A 22519-nucleotide genomic window follows, 5' to 3' on the forward strand; every position below is an offset into this window, starting at 1 on the left:
CATTTGATATTTCATCTTTATTTTCAAATAAAAGGACCTCTCTTTTGTCTTTATTCAACGTGGAATATCCAGCTGTAAATGTTATTCATGCACTGGCACAGGGATAGTATGGGACTCATAGCACAGCTGTGATTTATATGGCCTGTGGGAGTATACAAATTGAAGAGCTGAGGCTCAAGGATTGAAACTTGTAGACGTCTGTTTATCATGGCAGCCCAAGTTAGATTTGTAAATGTTCACAAAGCTGCCCTGCCTGCTAAATATATGACCTGAACCATCTTAGCACTGTTTCAGAGTCCAACCCACATTTCCAGTCTGTTAATGAGTATACTGTGGTCGACAGTATCAAATGCAGCACTGAGATCCAGTAAAACCAACATTCTGCCAGAATCAGTATTTAAAGGGGGAGTTCACCTAAAATAGAAAATCTGTTCCAAACATGAGTTTATTTCCTCATTTAAACACAAAAGAAGATATTTTGAAGAGCAGCCAAACAGTTGGTGTATTTTTTTCCATATGGCAGTCCACTTTGGTTACACACATTCTTCATAATATATTTTGTTGACTTGAGTAAATAATAACATCATTTTCATTTCGATTAATATATTATCAACAGTACTGTGAACACTTTATATAAACTACATTGTAATCCATCACAGATATAGCCCAGTCCTGTTGTTTTAGTTTTTGCGGTTCATCGTGAGATGTGTCGCGAGCTCCGCAGCGCCGCCCTGCAGCTCGAAAACTTTCCCGTCTCGGAGTGAGTTCCTCCCCTCTTTTTACTTCCTGTTTTCTAAAGGAGTCCCTTAACTAAGCTCGTTTCTTTTCATCGGGGTTTCGCTATGCGTTTCTTCTTCTGCCGGTAGTTTTTTACCGATCTTTCCGTAGGGATCTCATGACGGACTGGGACATCCGCATCTATATTCTGCTTTAGATGGAGGTCGGAGGACTGAAGTCAGTCGTGTCTGCGGCTCTAATGGATTTTACGTAGACTTGTGTTGTGTTTTAATGACTTTTACTGCCTTCCTGCTCGTTTTATTATCATTACTTTCATTCGGTTTGCTCCTCCGCGGAGTGTCCAGTCCCTTTAACTCCGGCAACAATGTAACTAACTGGATCGCTTGCTCATCTCTCTTCCGCCGAGCTCCACTCCGAGGACCGCAGCTCGCCACCGCCGCTTAGACGCTCTCGACACCTTATCGTGTGTTTAATCGCCGAGCTTCGCGATGGCCGAGCTGCGGCGGCCGACGCTGTGCTGCTGTCGGAAAGTGCTGTCCGTGGCCGGTAATAAGTCCTGCGAGGGCGGCCGGAGTCTGGCGCACTGTCGCCTGGTGGACGTCGCGTCGGCGTCCAACTTCCACAGCTTTAAACTCCGACATTTCCACCTGGACCTCCACCTGAACTTTGCCATCAAGAGGATGACGGGATGGCAGGTTCTGGAGCTCACGCCCGTCCAGCCCGGCGTCCAGTCGCTCATTCTGGACACGCATCCTTCATTATTAATTCATTCCGTGGACTGCAAGGTGCCCGGGGCGTCCGGTACTCCCGACGTGTTTTTGTCGCTCACCTACCGAATAGAACCGTTCACCGATTACGGCTCGTCTCTGAACATCAGCCTCCCGGCCGCGGTGACCCGGCCGCACCGGGCTTTCCGTGTCACCATCCGCTACACTTCCACAGACGGTCCTGCGGTAAGGTCAACGCGGTGACAGCTGGCGAGCCGCCTCTCATACACGCTAATAATAACTTTGTTGCACAGGACCATTGTACACAGAGTCAACATCCACTCAAAATATCCCAGCAGTGCAGCTCTGCTCCCTTCTGCCTCGTTCGCTCTTATGCCTTTGTTTTGGCAGATTTAAGGGGTCCTGTGGGGTCACCCCGTTTATTTATTAGACACACGCAAAGGGGGAACCAGTGAGTGTACTGGAGCTATACTGATTGGAATGACCTCAGTGTAGTGTCATGTCCCCTAGAGTCATGATTATGAGTGCACGAGATAATAACTGGAAGGTGGGCTGTGTTAAACACGTTTCAATTACAGATGGCTAGATATATATGCTGATTGCAAAAACAAATCTGTTTAGTCATATTTACACTGTAACCTGTACATGTCATTGCCCACTTGCACTGATGGATTTCTTTTTATTTATATATATTATTTATATTAATGTGTATTTAAATAAATACAAAAACGTTTTGGATGCAACTGATTTATATAATTTGCAGTATTAGCCAGAAACTGCACCGCTTTAAAGTATCAGCGTGACAACTGTTTCTTGGAAAACTATTTTTCAACCCAGCAAAGCAAAATATTCTCACAAATGCTTCCAAAACAATTCATTATCACAATTTCGATCAAAACTTCATCTATAATAGCCAGCTAGATAACATTACCTTGACAAACACTTGGCATCGGCAGAATTCATAATATTAAACAATTAAACATCGTAGAGAGTCAAATATATGAGTTTGCAATGCATATAAATAAATATTAAAACAGCTCAAGAGACTAAATTGGACATGGGCTGTAAGGTCACTCTTACCGCTGAGCCCTGCTTACACAGTGCTGTTTTAGTGGTGTAACAAACACACAAACCATGGGCACTTTAGCTGCTCACCTCTATATGGGTAATTGTTTTCTTTTTGTTTCTTCAACTTCATATTATTAAATGCTTCACCTGTATGGATTAAATGAAATGACAGCACTTTAATCTATTAAACTTGCTACCTAAACCTGGTTAGCTGAATCTGTATTGAATCATTTCAGAGCTATTCTCTAGAATGGTTATTTGCCAAAGGTACTCCCTCACTTCATTGTTCCCTGGTTCCTTCATCAGATTTGGTGGCTGGATGCCGAGCTGACATGTGGACAAACGCGTCCGTTGGTCTTCACTCAGGGTCACTCAGTCTGCAACCGGTCGTTTTTTCCCTGTTTTGACACCCCAGCCGTCAAAAGCACCTACTCTGCCACTGTCAGGGTGAGTCTGCTCAGATCCACCAAAACAGCTTTGTGGGCATTCAGTGTTGTTGTCTGGTTTTAGATCATGTGTGCTGTGTTACAGGTACCAGAGGGTGTCACAGTGTTGATGAGTGCCTCAAGAAGTGCATACTCTAAACAGGACAGGGTTTTCCAGTTCTCCATGGAGTACCCTGTCCCAGCCTACTTGGTTGCCCTGGTGGCAGGAGACCTACATCATGCAGACATTGGGCCCAGGTAAAGAGGGATTGATATGCTGGGGCTCAGTTTAAGATACGCTTTTGGTGGTTTGTCTCTAATAGGTTTCTTAACCACAGTTTGGTTAAGCAACAGAAAAACAATGCCAGTTGCTGCTTTTGCTTCCAAGCAGCATTGATTGCATCAGCTATATCAGAGCCAAACCAGTACTATCCAGCTATCTCAGGCTCATTGCTATAAATCCTTGTGGGATATGTGCATTGCTTTCATTAGTGTTTACTGCTTCACCTTGGCGACAATCTGCTTTCAGGAGTCGTGTGTGGGCAGAGCCCTGCATCCTGACGTGTGCGGTCAGTAAACTGGGCGGCAATGTGGAGCGCTGGCTTAATGTGGCAGAGGGGCTTTTTGGGCCGTATGTATGGGGAAGGTCAGTTCTGTGCTTTTCAGTCATATCAACCTCGTTGCATCAAGTTTGCTCTCATATACAGGTATTAACCGATCTCTTCCTTTACAGGTACGACATAGTGTTCCTTCCTCCTTCATTCCCCATCGTTGCCATGGAGAATCCCTGTCTTACTTTCATCATTTCCTCCATACTGGAGAGTCAAGAGTTTCTTCTGATCGACGTCATCCATGAGATCGCTCACGGCTGGTTTGGCAATGCGGTCACCAATGCTACCTGGGAAGAGATGTGGCTCAGTGAGGGTCTGGCCACTTATGCTCAGAGGCGCATTACCACAGAGGCCTATGGTATACACGTCCTCACACGTATCCAAACATAGAAACATTAGGAAACATTCCACATTGTATACATTCCAGTGATATGGGAGTGTTACACCCATGCAAATGCAAAATCTCTGTGGAGTGATTCACACAGGCCTATACATATTCCACAATGCTCTCGTCACATTCATCACTTCCATTTTCTGATTCAGGAGAAGCCTTCACTTGTCTTGAGACTGTGTTCCGTCTAGACGCTCTTCACAGACAGATGCGTCTTCTTGGAGACAACAATCCTGTCAGTAAGCTGCAGGCCAAATTTGAGCCAGGTACAACCTTTCTAACAATAGAAACCAGCCTTTGTATGAGTCTGAGAGAGACCTTGGCTTTGGCACTTGGTGGTTTTTCCGTACACCTGAAATAGCTGTGTGGTAAATGCATCTAAGATTCCATGTCACTCCGATTTCAGAAAGACAGAAGCAAGGAAAATCCTAATTTGCAATGTTAAGCCTGTCTGGAAAATGTGCTGCTTACATATTTATAACGTTCTTTTGAAGTGTCAGAGCCATGTTATCCATTTTCCTCCTCTTTCTCCGAAGGTGTAAACCCCAGCAGTCTAATGAATCTGTTCACCTATGAGAAAGGCTTCTGCTTTGTATCGTACCTCTCGCAGCTGTGCGGCGACATCCAGAGATTTGATAGCTTTCTTAGGGTGAGAAACATGACATTGCGTGAATTTTCATGCCCCACTGTGCACATGTGACACAGTCCACACATGAAGCTTCTGAATCTTCCCACCGTGCACTGTGTAGGCCTACATTGAGAAGTTCAGATTCAGCAGCGTGGTCGCTCAGGATCTGTTGGACTTTTTCCTTGGCTTCTTCCCTGAGCTGAAGGAGAGCTGCGTTGCTCAACGAGAGGGTGAGTTTCGACAGCTGTCCGAGATGATGATTAACACACAGAGACACTTCTAGTTACTCATCTCACTGCGCTCCGTTTGTCCTCAGTTAGGAATTTCCCTGTTGAGCCAGTCATAACACCCAGTGAGGGGTCAGAGCAACATTAGCAGAAATGTGACACTTCTTCCCCTCCTTCTTCCTTCCCCTCTTGCACAGGTCTGGAATTTGAGCGATGGCTAAATGGCTGTGGTCCTCCGTTATGTGAACCAGATCTCTCGGCGGGTAGAGCTCTCACGGGCCCTGTTCAGCACCTGTGTGATCTTTGGGGAGTGGATGCCCCTGACCCCCATGTGATCTCTACATTTGACCTCTCCTCCTGGAGCACCTTTCAGACCGTGCTCTTCCTGGACCGACTTCTAGACCGCTCACCTCTGCCTCAAGGTATTAAGAGTCCATTTCGCAGTTTGTCAACATTCCTTTCATTTCAGTATCCCCTTTGCTTCGACGTTGGACATCTCTTCTCTTGTGATGTGAAATATGTGATTGACCTTTCAGAGGTGATGAGTCTTTTGTCAAGCTGCTACTCTGCGCTGTTGGACGGCATGAACGCTGAAGTCCAGATTCGATGGCTGCAGATAGTTGTGCGGAACAGCTTTTATCCCGATCTGCCCCGAGTTCGCAGCTTCTTGCATAAACATGTGAGTTTTGTGAATTAAGTGCCTAACTGATAATACATTAAAGGTGACATAACACACAGTTTCGGACAATCTCGTGTTAATCGTGAGGATCTATATTAGGGCTGTGCAAAAAATCGAATGTGATTTTCATGCACATCTCATCAGTAAAGATGCTCCTGTAATTAGAAGTATATCTCCAGCACGTGCGTTAAGATCATGGTTGCCAGGTTTTCACAACAAATCCTGCCCAGTTGCTTCTCAAAACTAGTCCAAAACTAGCACAAACGCGATTCCAGGAGGTTCCCCGATAAAAAAAATTGCTTCCCGGGGTTAAAGTTTAAGTTTTATGGCATGGTTGCCTTGGTAAAATTAGCATTTTAGGCGCTAAATATCACGTTACTGGTATTGTCGCTTCGACCCGCGGACATGAAAAACAATCACAGATTTGGCAACATTGGTTGGCATTTACTACACAGAGCCGTAATTCACTGACAATCTACACAAAATCGATTTTAAAATCGGTGGCGATTCGTCGTCGATTTTGAAAGCGATATTTTTTTTTTGTTAGTTGTCGGTAGACTACGGCTTTGTGTAGTAACTGCCGCTCCACCTGAACCAGTGTTGCCAAGTCTGCGGTTGTTTTTCATGTCCGCGGTTTCGAAGCAACCCCATACCAATAAAGTAATATTTAGCCCCTAAAATGCGAATTTTACCAAGACAACCATGCAAAAAAAAAAAAAAAAACGTATATTTTAACCCCGGGAAGCAATTTTTTCAAAATCTGGGAACCTCCTGGAATCGCGATTAGTTTTTGACTAGTTTTGAAAAGCAACAGGGAAGGATTTGTTGTGAAAACCTGGCAACCCTGATCTGAACACACGTGCTGGAGATAATACTTCTGATTAAAGGAGCATCTTTACTGATGAGATGTGCACGAAAATTGCATTTGATTTTTTGCACAGCCCTAATCTATGTAGAAGTATTTCATCCTTCATATCTCTGAAGAGTCTTCAGTTTTATCAGATTTAATAAAAGAAAGATACAGCTTCACTATTGCTATTGCATGCATAGAAAATAAGTTTATTCTTGTCTGTTTTATCAGTGGTTTGTCTATAAACTTTCCTCTTCACTTTTCTTTCTAGACCTCACGGATGTACACCGTGCCGCTTTACGAGGATCTGTGCGGAGGGGTGATGAAGTGTTTCGCTGTGGAGGTATTTCATCAAACTCAGGCCAGTCTGCACCCAAATCTACGCAGGACACTTCAGCAGATACTGTTCCAAAGCAACACCAGCACCGCTTCACCTCTATTCACATCAGCCCCCTCTGCCCCTTCCTCGCCCACAGACCCCCCTGCCAACGGGACCATAGCCTTACGAGACGTCAATGTGTCCGCATGAGTTCAAAACCTCTGTGGAGACGCAGAAGGATGGAGGTGAAAAGCCAGAAGGGCAGGAACTGGACAGGAATTGAAATCCTTGGCTCAGACTGGACAATAGCAATGCATTGTGGGAGGCCAGCACTGATGAGTGTACACTCTCACCAACACTGGGATGTCTGTTTATAAAGGCAGACACTGATTTTTATAAGCTAAACATATAAAGCTGCTTAGGGCTGTGGAACAAAGTGGAGGACAATTGTTTTCAATGGTTATTAATGCCATAGCCTGTGTGTTTGTGTGTGTGTGTGTGTGTGTGTGTTTGTTTATTTTTGTGGGTGTTTCGCGTATGTTCTGCCGGCCTATGCACATCATCTCACGTTGTGTTTCGTTCTCTGAGAAATCAACTGGAGGACTTAACAAGATTTCCGACTTTCCTTTTGCTAGCTGCGCAGAGGTGTTCTGAGGAGGACCAAGTGTTTGAAAACTGACGTGAATGCACACCGTCTGTACTCACTGTGCAAATCTGATCATGGCCTAATGAAGATCCTGCAGAACCAATGCACTCTCAGCCTTCCTGTGATAAACAGACCGTTTCCTTTTTGATTGACCTGGACTCTGTGTTTCTCAAGCTTCTCTTTCCTGGTGCTAACCACTCGACATAAGTCTCAGGTATATCAAGACAGAAGACTTGGTGCCATGTTAGTGCCTTTCAAACCTTTCAACACTCCTGTTCAAATGAACAGTCTGAATTTGTTATTTGAGCCATTCTAGGGTTATATTGGTGACCATTGTCCTACATACATTGTGTTAGAGGTTGCTTTCAGGAATTGAGATGCTGTGGTGATTTCTTTTTTTATTTTATAATAGGCAAATTTCCCTTAAATTGGTACATTTTGAAGAGAAGGGAGCAGTTTATGGATTGAGAGGATGCAGTGACCAGGTGTTCAGGGTGGGGTTAGAGCTAGATGGGTCCAAGCTGATCATCAGTGGCCTTAACTACAAGCACAGTTCAGTTTTACAGTTAATAAAGACATCAGAGAGGACTGTTCCAAAGACTGGACTGGATTTCACCTTCTTGCATATGTGGCAGACACAGTTTCTCTTCTTTTGTTGACTGAAGGTTTAAACCCTGCACATCCAAAAATAAAAGGGGTTGTTTCAACCCTCATCAATTGATGTTTACTTTAATGAGATCCTGTCTGTGCTGTGTGTGCTCTGACCCCTTCAGCCCATTGTTAGAAATGTATCATGGTTTTTCTATAGGTACAACTCCGCAGCTATAGAATTGAGATTTTTGTAGATGCTAAATCTTTTTAGGATTGAACTTAATTTAATTACAACTACGGCATTAGTTATTACCTGTCCTACACCATTGTTTTAGAGAAAAAAAACAAAGTGTCGGAAGTGAGAAAAACACGATTCTTGTAATGAAATATTTTGTTAGATCTACTCATGCAAGTATTATATGCCTATTATAAGACCATTAGACTTCACAGCAGAGGCTATAAATATGTTAGAGTATTTCACAGGGGAGGGGGCTTGTGAAAATGTTTAAAAAAAATATATATATATATATATATATATATATATATATATAATATATATACATACACACACATCTCAATAAATGTCATGGAAAAGTTCATTTATTTCAGTAATTCAACTCAAGCTGTGAAACTTGTGTATTAAATAAATTCAAATTCAACTTTGTTAACATGCTTCGATACAGCACTCTGTGAACAGCCAGCTTATTGGCAATGAATGTTTGTGACTTACCCTCCTTGTGAAGAGCCTAGTGAACCAAACTGAGAGACCATTTTGAAAGTTCAGGAAACCTTTGCAGGTGTTTGAGTTGATTAGATGATTGGTATGTCACCATATTCTAATTTATTGAGATCGTGAATTGATGAGTTTTTGTGAGTCAAAATCATAACAATTAAAAGAACTAAAGACTTAAACTACTTCAGTCTGTGTGCATTCAATTTATTTAATACACGAGTTACACAATTTGAGTTGAATTACTGAAATAAATGAACTTTTCCACGACATTCTAATTTATTGAGATGCACCTATATATTATAAATGTAGAAAGATAAGTAAAATAAAAAAAGTATTTCATATTTAGATTCTTAGTGGCGAAATATGACCTACTTTACATATTTTACAAGATATTTACCCCATAAAAGGCATTCGAAGTCTGACATATGCTAAGGATTTTTTGTTGTTGTTGTTGATGAATGCTAAAGTGCACCTCCAGAGTTAAACAGCTGTTCAGGATCCGTGTCATCCTCTAGAGGGCGCTACTCTCAAACGAATCATTATCCAATGTGCCAATTTGTAGGGATACTACCTCACATCCCCAAAAACATTTAAGGACATTGAAAATAATTTAACAATATATGCAGTTTGCACGCAGTCCGAAAGGTCGAGTTGTTTTATTGAGTGATTAATATGCAACAACACGAAATAACACCTGCTTGCGTAAATGATATGCATCTTCCCACATATACTTAGATCAAAGATTAAATTTAAAGGCCAAAGACCGGTATAATATTGGTAAAGCTCGTCCTGTAGAGGGAGCGCAGTGATGAATCGATAGGAGGGGCTGTCTCACTGTTCTCACATCGGCCGATAGTTGTTTCCAAAGGACAGAGAATAGGAAAAAGCAACAGTATTCACAAGGAGCCCAGAGGAGACCGACCTGCAGGTTCTTTCGCATCGTTTTGGAAAGAAAATACACAGGGGGCCGTCTATTATACTCATGTATTCTACTATTAGATAGATCTGTATTACGTACGACCGCAAGTATACTCTGTTCTTGTGTTTAATCGTCTCTGACTGGAGAGCGCGCGCGGAGGCTGCGGCTGGACAGAGGCGCGGTGGAAGCGGAGAGCGCGAGCCGCTGTGGGGCTGATGCGCGCGGCCTGTCCCTCAGCAGCGGCCCGCCATGGCGGAGACCAAGATCATCTATCACCTCGACGAGCAGGAGACTCCGTACCTCATCAAGCTACACATCCCCGCTGAAGACGTCACGCTCGCCGACTTCAAAAATGTCCTCAATAAACCCAACTACAAATATTTCTTCAAATCCATGGACGATGATTTCGGGTAAGGCACACTATGCGCGTTAAAAGACAACAAAACCCTTTGTATCTCTATCGTCCGCTGTTCCTGTCAGACTGACCACTTTCACCGGCTTTATTTTGGTTGGCATTATTTTGTCTTTTCGCAAACCTCCCGTCGCTTTCTCTCACACAACCTCAGAAATCTGAGCTTTAGTGGTTGTATTAGTTTTGTTTCCAGGTCGTTGTAAACGCTATATAGTTTCCAGCACATATACCTGTCTATTGTATAAACGGTGTTCAATGTGCATGGGAGGAGGCTTTATGTGATATAAGGTTCAAAGTCTGAGTTTTTTTTTTTTTTTTTTAATGGCTAAAAAGACCAGCTTTAGATCAGTGAGAGATCAGGTGTGAAACCATAAACCAGACTAAGAGAATGTTTTCAATGTTTCATGTTAAAATAATGACTTACAATATCAATAACACGATGTAATTATACAGTACAGGCTACTTACTCATTATTAACTCATGTAAGCTTACTGTGACATGAATATTGCAATGTAAAGTGTGTTTGAAGAAGAATAGGTCACTTCAGGGCTCCCAGTTACATGGAAAAAGTTCTAGAGGTGTGTACTCTTCGGGGTGCAACTTTTAATAAAAAAAAAAAAGGTTTAAACACATACCAAACAAACAAACAAAAAACGTGTTCTAGTAAAAGACGACATTGACATAGGTCAGTGTTGTGAGAAATCTGATCTTCACATTTTGAGAGAGAAAGTAACTAGTAGATAGTAATTAATTAGTAACTTTGGCTCATATAATCTTCTGACACAGTTTCTGATTTGCACCCGATTTACAAAATGTTCATCAGCTCTACTGAAAACAATAAAACCAATTCATTCCTGTATATCTGGTCTAACTCGAGACCTGTTAACATTCAGGGTTTCAACTGTGTCTGGAATTTAAAATTGTGATTTCTATGCCCTGGAAAAGTCATGAAAATAAACAAAATTCTCACAAATTATATTATTTCCATAGTGATTATATGTAGGAAGATATTGTGCAGCTCAAAAATATTTCAAAATCTAGAATTTTCTGTTTGTGAGTGCAGCTTTTCTAAAAGGATTTATAAATTTGATTTACTAGAAATTAAGAAACGTAAGGAAATCTGATTCTTTAGGGCTGAACTTGGGTTTGAAATAGTCTTACATTCAGACTCTCATCATATTCAGCTACACACACACTTTCTGATTTGCACATGATTTACAAAGTTTTAATCAGCTCTACTTTAAACAATAAAACCAATTCATTCCCTTATAAATGGCCTAACTTGAGACTTGTTACACATTCAGGGTTCCCACAGTCTTGGAAAACATCAGGGAATTTTAAAACTGTGATTTCCAGGTCTGGAAAAGTCATGAAAATGACTAAAATCCCCAAAGTTAGGGAACTGTCATGAACACTATGACATTTATCAAGTAATGTGCAGCTCAAGAAAAAAATGAATAAATCAGCAGCTACAAAAATTGATCTTCGTGAGTTAAAACTCAATAAAATTATTTAAAAAATCATAATCTAATAACCGATGACTATAAAAGTAATGGATATTCATTGGTCAAAAAGTGTGGGATCGTGCCCCTCATTATTTAGATGGTGTTGTTTCAATGCTACTGTGTTTATAAAGCAGCAGGCTGTGTATTTAGATGTAGGAGTTGAAAAATGACTTTGCTCGGTCACCACCCCCAGTAGTGCAGCAGTCGTTCCAGTGTTTATGAGCGGTAAAGTGCACTTTAGTGCTGTTACGCACCTCCAATGCATGCGGCTGAGGTCTGGAATTCTGACTTGGAAACACCGGACCACTCGGGAATCATCCTCACTGATCCTCTGAGCAGATTTCTGCAGTCACTGTTAAGCCACAAAGAACAGTGTCATGTTGCGAAATTCAAGTCCATGTGATCTGCTTTTTGTTTGCTTTTCTTGGCATGCCAGAAGGTTTTCTTTTAGACGCCAAGCTACACAAACTTCTTCACGCACACACAGACCCATCCACCACATGCAAACCAGGACCCTCCGAACCCACTTTTCCTGTCCACTTTCCTTGTTTGTATCAGCGTACTGCCCAAACCTGCTCATCAAGGTGAACAGCCAGCTATTGTTCCGTACCCTGTGGCATAATCACTTCCAGACTCTGCCCATGCCATGATGCAAAACAGGCTCGCTTGATCCATGCCCATTACACTGCACGTGATTTCAAATCAAAACATTAGCTGAATTCATCTCAGTGACCTGGAGCAACAGGCAAACTACGTGAAAGATTAGTGAGAGTGACAATAATAAGTTGTGGTTAACGTTTGTACATTACAGCACGTACAGTAGCATTAGGTTTTATCCTATTGATTGGCAGGTTGACTTGTTTTATTTCTGATTTTAAAAAGTCCGCTTATGAACCTCACCGTTTCTTTGACTAGTTACATTCCCAGATGTTTCCCATGTGAATATGAAAAGACCATTTAAATCTCAGGGTTTGAGACATTAAGATGATTCACAAACTGTAGCAATCATGATCTGATGATCTAGTGTCTGTAAATACACTGAAAATATTTTGGTGTGGAAACAACTGTCACTCACAAATTGGCAGTAAATTTCATAAAAAAACAAACAAAGAAAAAGCAAGTAACACATTGCATTAAACATAAAATTTCGAAGAAGAAAACTTATATAGTATTTTCTTGTAAAAAAAAAAAAAAAAAAAAATCTTCACAAAAGTCGCAAAAAAAGCTTAAAAAAAGCTTTAAAAAAAAAAATATATATATATATATATATATAAAATACAATCGACAATACATATATTGATATGTTTTTGAATTTATTTTGATTGGAGCAAGTAACCTGAACAGTTAAAAGTGTTTAGCCAGATCAATGTTAATATTGTTTTGGTAACACTATTATAGGGACCAATTCTCAGTTGCTTTTTTGCATGCATATAACTACCATATTGGCTGTTTATTAGTACTTATAAAACACACAGTAATGCCTTATTCTGCTTGACAAAGTTCACTTATTGAAAAAGCAAATTCATTCTCTGCCAGCAGGTGGCGCTTTCAGAGCGGCAGAAATATAGTGATTTCCCCGGTAACTGCAGGGGGTGAACTAACCAACAGTGCAACCCTGATCTCCCTTCTATTGGTTGGCACCTTGCACAATTCATAATTCCCTAATTTTACCCCAAATGCAGTGACTATTCCTTTCTACCAGCAGAAACCAAATGGTACGCACAATATTCATTATTAGCCAAACGCTTTTCACCTGCCTCAAGATTTCTGACTGTTTACACTCCAATTGATGCACATGAGCAAACAGACGATGCAATTCCACATTTAGTAACTTTTTCACCACCACACCTTATATTTTATTCCTAACTTTTAATCCATAATGGAGTGTGCAGCACTGAAGCGTCACACCTGTCACTCTCACTGTTTACAAGGGATGAGCCACGATGAGCTTTGCAGTCAGTTAGTGAGTATTGAAAAAAATGGCACTGACCACAGAGTCATGGACAGCGCTTACTACTGAATTGTACATCACAGTTGTCATCAAATACACTTTCCACTGCTTTGGACCACTAGGGACTAAGCTGTAAAATCACTGCATGCGTGCATGACAATCGAACAACATGGTGCTTGCCAACATTGAATGGTTACAGTGGGACTCTCAGCCTTGTTTTTGCACACACACTCCAACTCGCTACAAATGACAGTTTCAAACTTCAACACATAAACCGTGTCGTTGCATCTGCCAGTCATCTTGTTTCTCATTTCCATCACAGCACAACTTCAGCTCAAGCACTGAAACAAAAGCAGCATCTGAAGAACTTGCCTGAGCACAAATTAGTACAGTACTAATGAACTAGGAGGAATTCTATTCATGACATGTTCAAGGCTTACTAGAGCAAAGATGGGCAATATCTGCTGTCTTATCAGTCAGAGTCAAATCATCAGATGCACAAACCCTCAAACTGACTGGTTGGGGAGTTATGGAGGGACTCTCATCAGTGCTTCACACCACTGCCTTGTGTGGAGAATCCAGAGTATCCGTCTCCATGATTTACTCAGTGACAGGAACTCTTTTCATAGTGCGAGGAAGAGATAGGCCTAAAAGTAGAATCAGATGAAACACAACCGTTGGCCACAAAGGGCTTCGCTGTCTGCATCTGCAATCACAGTCTTGTTCGGTGAGGACTATAATGTAGAAATCCCAGACACAACTGAACTAAATCAGTACTGCCAGAACATGTGCTCATCCATCCACATCGACCCCAAGAAATGATGGGAAACCAATGAGCACAAAAACCCCAGACTGGCAAGAACTAGCAAAGGCTTACTTGTGTGTGCCCGCACCGTCTGTGCCATCAGAGAGGGTGTTCTCTGTGACCGGACTAATTGTGAACAGATTGTTCTCCCGTCTTCATCCCGAACATGTGAACATACTCTTTTATTTTTTTATTATTTTTATTTTTTTTATAATGTTCTATGGTGTGGCTAAATGGTGCTGAATATTGGGATCATAACACCTAGTCCTATCATGCAAACTGAGATTATTGTTATGAAGACAGACATCCTCAGCTTCCTGCTTCAGTGAGAGGTGTAATTTATGATCATTTGAAACCAGCTGCAAATCTACTTTTTAACACATTATAAACACAAATATGTATTATTAACACCATTATTCTGACTTTATCCAGTGGCAGGAATGTGGCGTTATGATGTAGCACGAGAGCATGATGAAGCTGAGCCCACTGCAGATGTGTCATCAGTTTCAGGGAAACAATCAAGACTCAGTTTCATTATACTTCATGTCCATGTCTAATATAACAATATAAAATAGTGTTTTTTAAGAAGGTGCTATTGGTGAGAGATATTGTCAGACAAGATTGATTAAATGGGTCACTAAGTTTTCATTCAGATAGACCTAGGGTACATTTTGTGGTGGTAGTCTGAATGACTGCGTGTGTGTGTGTGTGTGTGTTTGTGTCAGCCTCTCTCTTGGGTCTCTCTCATAACAGCTGCAGGGCCAGTAAGGCCATTAGCATCATGATCATCGTTATAGTACAAACACACACACACACACACTGGTTTCACAGACAGATTGAGGATTCTGCTAGAGTAAAGCCTGACATGGTGAAACAGTAATAAATGGTGATTCAGAGGATTTGTGGTATATGAAATTCTTGTTGCACGGTTATCAGTGACGCGATAGGATCACAGAGCCCTAGCCCTAAAATACTGTCTGTGTCACAGTGTTTTCTGTGATGCATGATAGCAGTTCTTGAGTTCAGCTCATTTGGGTAAAAACATGTTTTTGATTGTAATTAGGGATGTCAACGATTAATCGATGATCGATTAATTGTCGATAAGAGATGCAATCGATTAAGGCTATCGATGGTCGGTTAACCGATTCAATGTTGGGCTGCGTGCGGCTCATGCGCACTCAACACGTGCGAGCGGCTGTGAGTGACGGTGACGATATATAAAAGCATAATCATTCATTCACAATGTACAAATTAAGCTTTTAATGTGATTTAAACTTTAAAGTACATTAAAATAGAAGCAACATAAAAGTTATTCAACATTAAATGCAATAGAAATGTAGTTACTAATCATTTCATCAGATAACTGTTTTATATCGTGCACTTTGCAGGGCTGCGGGACACAGTGACAGGACAGGTTGTCTATTCATTCCTACAACTTGTTAATTCATTCCTACGAATTATTAATGTGGCAATTGTCCATGTTTCATTAATTTTGTTCCCTAAATAACCCATGATTTAAGTGAAATAAGGGAACAAATTAATAAATCAAACGAATTCTTAATTCATGAAATCTTTAATTTCCCTTCCCATGTTTACCACAGTAAGAGATGCGAAAACAGTTATTAAAAGCGAAAGATAATAAAATAAACCTGGGAAATTAGAGGGTTAGACTATGAAGATTTAGGAAAAGAAACAATGCCTAAATATACTGAATTTGTGGAAATTCGTGACCAACCGGCAAACCAGAACAAAGCCGCGTAAATGAAGACTATGGGGTCCAAAAGCATGGTCGCGATCTAACATTTTCCAGTTAACCTATTATTCCTCTAATAAACAAAGCTTTTATACCACACTTGTCATAATCAGATCTTATCATTTCTAAATAAATAATTGCTGGATTCAAAACAGCGATTAATAGGCGCTGTGACCGACACATTCCTGGAGCATTCACTGCTGTCACTAAACGGTGACGCCGAGCATCGTTCACAAGTTTCTGCATGGACCTGACTAGGGCACAGGTTCTAAGCCCTGGGCAAAATGAGATGTTTTAAGGGAAATTTATAGCCTACTAAGTAATAGGCCCAACATAAAAATAACAATTTGTTTTCATGTTTTTTTTTTTTTTTTTTAAATAGGCAATGCGAAATATATCCGACTTAAATAGGCTAATTAAGATTAACGGATTTAAAACAGAAGTGTGGGCGCTCCATAAGTTCACAAAAAAAAAAAAAAAAAAGGATGACAACGCATTCTGTTTGTTTGCTTTATTTCACAAGAGCACAAATCTTCTGTTTTTATTGTGAGTGTGCACAAATGAAAGTAAACACTTTTGCGGAAAATATATATTTTTTTTAATGTCTCCGCTGTTTCGATCGCCCCGGAGCCTGCTGCACACGTATATTCTAGCGATTCAAACTTACATCGCAGTCTGTTCATTATCAAAATAAAATGTCAACTAAACATTAAAAGGTTACACTGGTCAGTTTAAATAGACCGTAGTATACCGGTCCACTCTGCTGTTATGCCAAGGACGTTTTTGCTCATATGAAGAGGATCATCTTTTCCGTCTATATGCGAATGCGTGTTAAGTACAAGCCTAGTTTACATTATAAATAATAGTTTAACATTCAAATACATTGCGAATATGGAAACATTTCGATTTGTGCCGAATGAGACATGAGCAATAACCTCCAAATAAATCTAGCCAAAGCCGCGCTCGCTCATCCTCGTCTGCACGCATGCACTGTCACGATCTAATGCGCTGTATGCCGGATTTTTAAAAATCTGGGACAGATTTCTAGGACAGAATCCAGCAGGATCAAATTAATGTGAGCAACTGTGTTTTGGTGCAGCAGCGCCGATGTAGTTCACTTAATGTGCAGCGCAGTCACACGCGCTCCACATTTCGGATAATTTTATACAATAATGTCAGTTGAAAACATTGCAATTGTGCTTTAAAATACAACAACAAGCACCACAAAACCATTTAAAGAGGCGCGTTCAGCGTTCTCCGTGCGGGATTGGAAACTGTCAACAAAGTAAAATGACCTCAAAAGTATGGCGTGCTCTCTTCATTTTATCAAATGATCATAATCGCATCTATTCATTTTATAATCCTGCTACTAGCATTTTATTCAGACTAAAACCTCTTTAATTCAAGTGAGAAAGCGTTTTGTGTGTGTGTGTGGCTTTTGCACATCCTGTCATACCGCTGACTGCGTGCCTGCAATAGACGCATTTTGCAGTATTATGGTTAACGATTAATCGATTAATTGATCGTTAATTTAAACGACGATCGATCATGGAAATAATCGAAATTTGACATCCCTAATATAATATTTGTAATATGTGTAATATATAATATGTTTATTTGATTTATCCTACATTAAATACAAGAATTGTAGCAAAATAAATTTTCATTTTAATATTGAAAACTTTTAATCTTGGGCTCTAAAACTTTTGTGATGATGATTAATAGTCATGCAAATATAAATTAATTTATTATCTTAAATTATTTTTTTTCCTTGGAAACATATATAATAAAATGATTTATTTCAATGCTTTGAAAAATACTAATATAATACAAAATATTTTTTATTGATTGATTGTGGCTTTGCTTTTAGTTTTAGTTGTAGTTAACTAATAACTCTGAGTACGACTCCCCTGCTCTCCCTATACTACACCGTAGGGCTGGGAATCGGTTCCAAAAAGAATCAATTCTGAGGCGTTAGGAATCGAAAGTCCTCATTCAGAGTGTTTTTCAGTTCAACAAAGCTTATCAATGGAGTCTCTCAAACGGAGAGCTACATCCGACAAAGGCTGCACACATTTAAATTCATGAAAATAAACAGTAAATAAAAAGAGTCAGTACTGATCAATTGAATTTTAGGATGTAGCCTTCTGTTTCAGAAGCACGATTCACCAAATCCATAATTACAAAAGTTGTGAGATAAAAGATAATTTTCAATTTTCATTAATGTTCTGGGTATTTTGTTTCAGTGTACAGTTTGTTACTATTTGTTATCATATTATAGGAATGACACATTATACGACATATCCTGCTGTCATCGTGGTAAGATTAGGTTCCTTTAATCAAAAAAATAAATAAATAAATAAAATAAAAAATTGGAAAAGAATCAAAAACCACAGTGAGGAATCGATTCCAAGATCAAAAATTGGAATCGGAATTGGAAACAGCCCTACTACCCCGGAAAAAGAGACACTATATCACACAAGTGCTTACATTTCAATTATGTTGATGGCAAAAAATGTATTTTCAAAATACGTAATTATTGTAATTGGATCAAATAACCACATTCAGACAATTATACAATGATCACGACAGGCGTAATATTCATTTAGAAAACATTTTAAATGTGAAAGGAATCATTCATCTCATTTGTCATCGTGGAAGCAAGGACTTCAGTGTTTTTCAGTGCACTGAGGGGGAAGTGACCCATACATTGTAAAATGATGAAGTTGATCATTTTGTCACTGTTGGATTTCAATTACATAGATCATTTCTCGGGTCATATTGCAGTGCTCTGATTCTTGTATACAGCTGGTGCACACACACACATCCAGTCCACTCTGCAGCATACTGCATCAACTTTGTTCAGTATTTGTTTTTTTAGTTTATAAGGTACACAGAGTATTTAACCTCCTTTGATACAGAAGTTGAGACTTTTTCTGTCTTGAATAAAATATGTGTGAGTGGTCAGTCTGACAGAGAGCCTTTCACTCTGTGATGGAAGTGATGTTTCTTTAAAGGAGACTGACCTACTTTCCCTGCTTTATTTTCCTGTCTTGTCTTCTCCCAAGTGTGCGCGTGAGTACAGTTTTCCAAGTGTGTTGGACAGCATTGGTATATTGTACGTGTGTGAGATTTCCATGTTATTAGCATTGTGTGTATTTTGGGTCTCTGTGGATTTCATTGCATCACTGGCTCATTGTCTGGTGGTCTCAGGATTTGGATTGACCGCGTCTCTAAAGACAGGAATGAGCACTTCGGTAGTGCTTACATCCCTTTCTTTTTTATTTTCATCAATTGGCCTTTTCTCTTTTCTTCCCCCTCTCTCTCCTCCTCCACATCTTCTGCGGTGGGAGTCCAGGCTTGTTTTCTAGACTAAATCTAATCAACGTGGGTTATGAAGAAGGAAGGCCTCTTCATTAGAGATCAGCTCTGCTCACAAATCAATGGGCCTGTTTGCACACACATGAGCCATCTGCACACACTGCCCCAATTCCAATGGGCTAGTCTGATGGGTCAGTGTGTGTGTGTTTGGGTGTGTGTGTGTGTGTGTGCGTGTGTATTGCAAGTTTTTTTTTGTTTTATTGCTAAAGTACACAGAAAAGAGATGAAGTTATTGTGTTTGTAACAAATGAAGGAGATCTATGGCTAAAACAGTTGGAAACCACCTCAAAAAAAAAAAAAAAAAACTGCTTGGATGCACATGTGGGGAAAGCAGACAGAGCGTCTTGAATCTATCTGAACATCCTTACAAAGGTGTGGACGTCCAACTTTAATGCACCCAGCGTTTCATTAATTTAAAAGGTTGCTAGTTCATCAAGAAATAAGTTTTTCCAAACCCATATGATTTTTTATAAACAAAAAACTGTGATATTTTGAAGAATGTATGTGTTGCTTTTTCAACTACTATGTACTGACACTTAAATTAATAATTTCATACAATGCTCTTATTGTATCCATGTTCCTGTGCTTGTTACACGTTACATGTACTATACAGTAGTAGTAACAATAAACTATGAACAGCTAACCTTAAAACAAACCCTCATCCTAACTCTAATTCACTTACATTTATAATTACACTGTAACAAGGAGACGTAAAATAAAATGTTAACAAAATATCCACTCAGTAGCCCATTATGCAAGTTGTTGATCGAATATAGTCTTGGAAAAAAATAATAATATTTAAGTGAAGCATATTCTATCTGTAAAGTATTTGAACAGTACATGGCTATATAATACATATGTCATGGTTATGTTAAATATTTATATCAGATGTACATCACAATCCTTAAGAAAAGATGGCTACCTCATTTCATTGCAGCTTTTTGTGTTCCACAAAAGAAAGCCATACAGGTTTGGAAAGACATGATGAATTGATGACAGAATTCTTTATCTTTGGGTGAACTGTTCATTCAAGTAAAAATACAACTCCTATCTGAGCAGGACTTTTGCTTCTATCTAAACTGAGGATCTCAGATAAAACCGCTTTAGGAGAAATGGGACCTCATGCTGTCGGAGGAATGAGGAGAACAGAGGAGAAGAACAGAATGAGAAAAGGAGAAGTAGAGTTGCTCTCTGAGCCTCTTATGCCACAGTCCCTGCTGAGTTTTTATTGCATAGCCCAAGCAGGATTAGAGTCTGCGCTGTGGAACGATGTGAAATCCACTCACTAAAAGAAACAAAGTGCTCAGATTGGAATTCTCTGAGAGCTGTCAATCATCTGGTCATGCCAAAGTCTACACACTCTGCATGGGATCAAATATGCACAGACCCATGCAAATAAAGACCTCTCATAAACTAGCATGCTGCCTATATAGATGTCATTTTGGGCATCATCGATTTGGCAGAACATTTAGAAGAGTTTGTAATAATACATACAGCATTCAGAGGCATCCACCATTATGACTTCCAAAAACTCAACAGCATTGCTTTTCTGTATGCTGTAAATTGGGACAGAGAGTTGGAATGAGATCTTGAGCCTGAGAGACTCTGACTCAACTGAACAGATGTGAATCCAGTGGATACAGTCACTGTTGAAGGGTTTCATTAGATCAGCTTCATCTGGCAGGAAGAGAGAGAGAGAGAGAGAGATGATGTATGACACAAATAAAGCCCTGAATGTGGATGTAAGCTGTAGATTTTTTTTTTCATAATATCTACAGTGTACATAATATAATTGACGTAGACAATAGGGGAAAAGCAGAAGAACAAGCCAGTCAGATCAGATTGAAGCTTGTTGTTCTCAAACGTTGCTATTTTTATGTACAATGTGCATCAGATGGTCTTTTCAAAGTCCTTGGAAATGCCATCTAAAGCTGAGAGTAGCTCGAATGAAAAACACCACAAGAAAGCATTCACATATATTTTTGTCAGTAGGGGAAACAATAAGCATGTCCCGTGTGCAATATTGCTGTTATTTTATAGCATAGTCTCTGTTTCGTCACCATTGCTGTGGTGTGTGATTAAAGACAGCCGTCTGGTGTTTGATTTATGTTGCATGAGTGCAATCATGATCACTCGATAGATTTTGATTATTAATAGATCACATGGTCTGTTCCTGCAAACCTCGCATGCTTTCCCAGCCAGCTGTCAGCACCTTTTTAAGGAACAGCCAGGAAGGGGGAGGGACTCTGGTTTATTTTTTGGGGGAGACTAAATTAACCTGTGTGCATGTGAGGGGGCATTTATTAATGGAGCTGATCATTGTGTCTTTACTAATTTAAAGGTGTTTGTTAAGTCAAGCCTCATTATCAGAACATGTTTTGATGTAAGCTGGTAGGCAACCTTTTAGCAATCACTCAGAACACCCTAGCAACATCTTAGCAATGCCATAGCAGTCAACAGAACACAACAGCAACCTAACAACCAGTTAAATCACTATAACTGTTTATTTGTTATTCCGGCGAAACATTTTAATAGACCTGTTATGTCTCTGCAGGGTGGTGAAGGAGGAGATATCTGATGACAACGCCAAACTACCGTGTTTCAACGGACGTGTTGTGTCATGGGTGAGTTTGTGAGTTTCACACAGACACACACACACACATATATATACAGATCTTCCCACATCTAATTTTTCATTGAGCTCAGAAAGTAACAAGGCCCTGCGTCTCGATGTTGCTGGTAAAGGTTTGATTAGAAAGCCCAGGTGTGAGGGAGTCTCTGAGCTCAGAGATCAGTCAGTCGGGCGTGAGTGTGTGTTTGGATGCGGTAAATTGAGCGCAAGTGTTTATCGGTTAGAAAACATCTGCTCCTCGGCTGTCTGTCTTAGAGACACGGGAGAGGATATTGAGAGTGGAGATTTTTAATGGTGTTTTCACGCCTTTGAAGGCCACTGCGGGACGGAGATGCTACTCGGAGGGTCTCTTTTCATAAAGGGTGCATGGACGGTTGATGTGTATCTTATTCAGTTCAATTCAATTCAAGTTTATTTGTATAGCGCTTTTTACAATACAAATCATTGCAAAGCAACTTTACAGAAAATTATGTTTCTACAATATTTAGTAGTAGCTTTTAAGTGGTGACTGTCAGTTTGTGCACATA

The 22519-nt window shown here is 40.1% G+C and overlaps 2 protein-coding genes across 2 annotated transcripts in view; both read left to right on the forward strand.

Moving 5' to 3' along the window:
- The first annotated feature begins 798 nt into the window (after positions 1-798).
- On the forward strand, positions 799-8043 carry LOC127934585 (aminopeptidase RNPEPL1-like). The gene is made up of 11 exons (XM_052532066.1): positions 799-1691; positions 2841-2981; positions 3066-3217; positions 3489-3605; positions 3693-3928; positions 4114-4227; positions 4498-4610; positions 4711-4819; positions 5014-5238; positions 5353-5495; positions 6617-8043. Exons 1-11 carry the CDS (start codon positions 1227-1229, stop codon positions 6872-6874), a joined length of 2073 nt encoding a protein of 690 aa, XP_052388026.1. The 5' UTR covers positions 799-1226; the 3' UTR covers positions 6875-8043.
- Positions 8044-9439: 1396 nt separating this feature from the next.
- LOC127934609 (segment polarity protein dishevelled homolog DVL-3-like) overlaps positions 9440-22519 on the forward strand; it is a 36858-nt gene continuing 23778 nt past the window's right edge. The window contains exons 1-2 of the mRNA XM_052532104.1: positions 9440-9963; positions 21915-21984. Coding sequence (XP_052388064.1) covers positions 9803-9963; positions 21915-21984 — 231 coding nt within the window. The 5' untranslated portion in view covers positions 9440-9802. The remainder of the gene's footprint in view (positions 9964-21914; positions 21985-22519) is intronic.

This window comes from Carassius gibelio, chromosome A18 (genome assembly GCF_023724105.1).
Source record: "Carassius gibelio isolate Cgi1373 ecotype wild population from Czech Republic chromosome A18, carGib1.2-hapl.c, whole genome shotgun sequence".
In the NCBI taxonomy this organism is placed as follows: Eukaryota; Metazoa; Chordata; class Actinopteri; order Cypriniformes; family Cyprinidae; genus Carassius; species Carassius gibelio.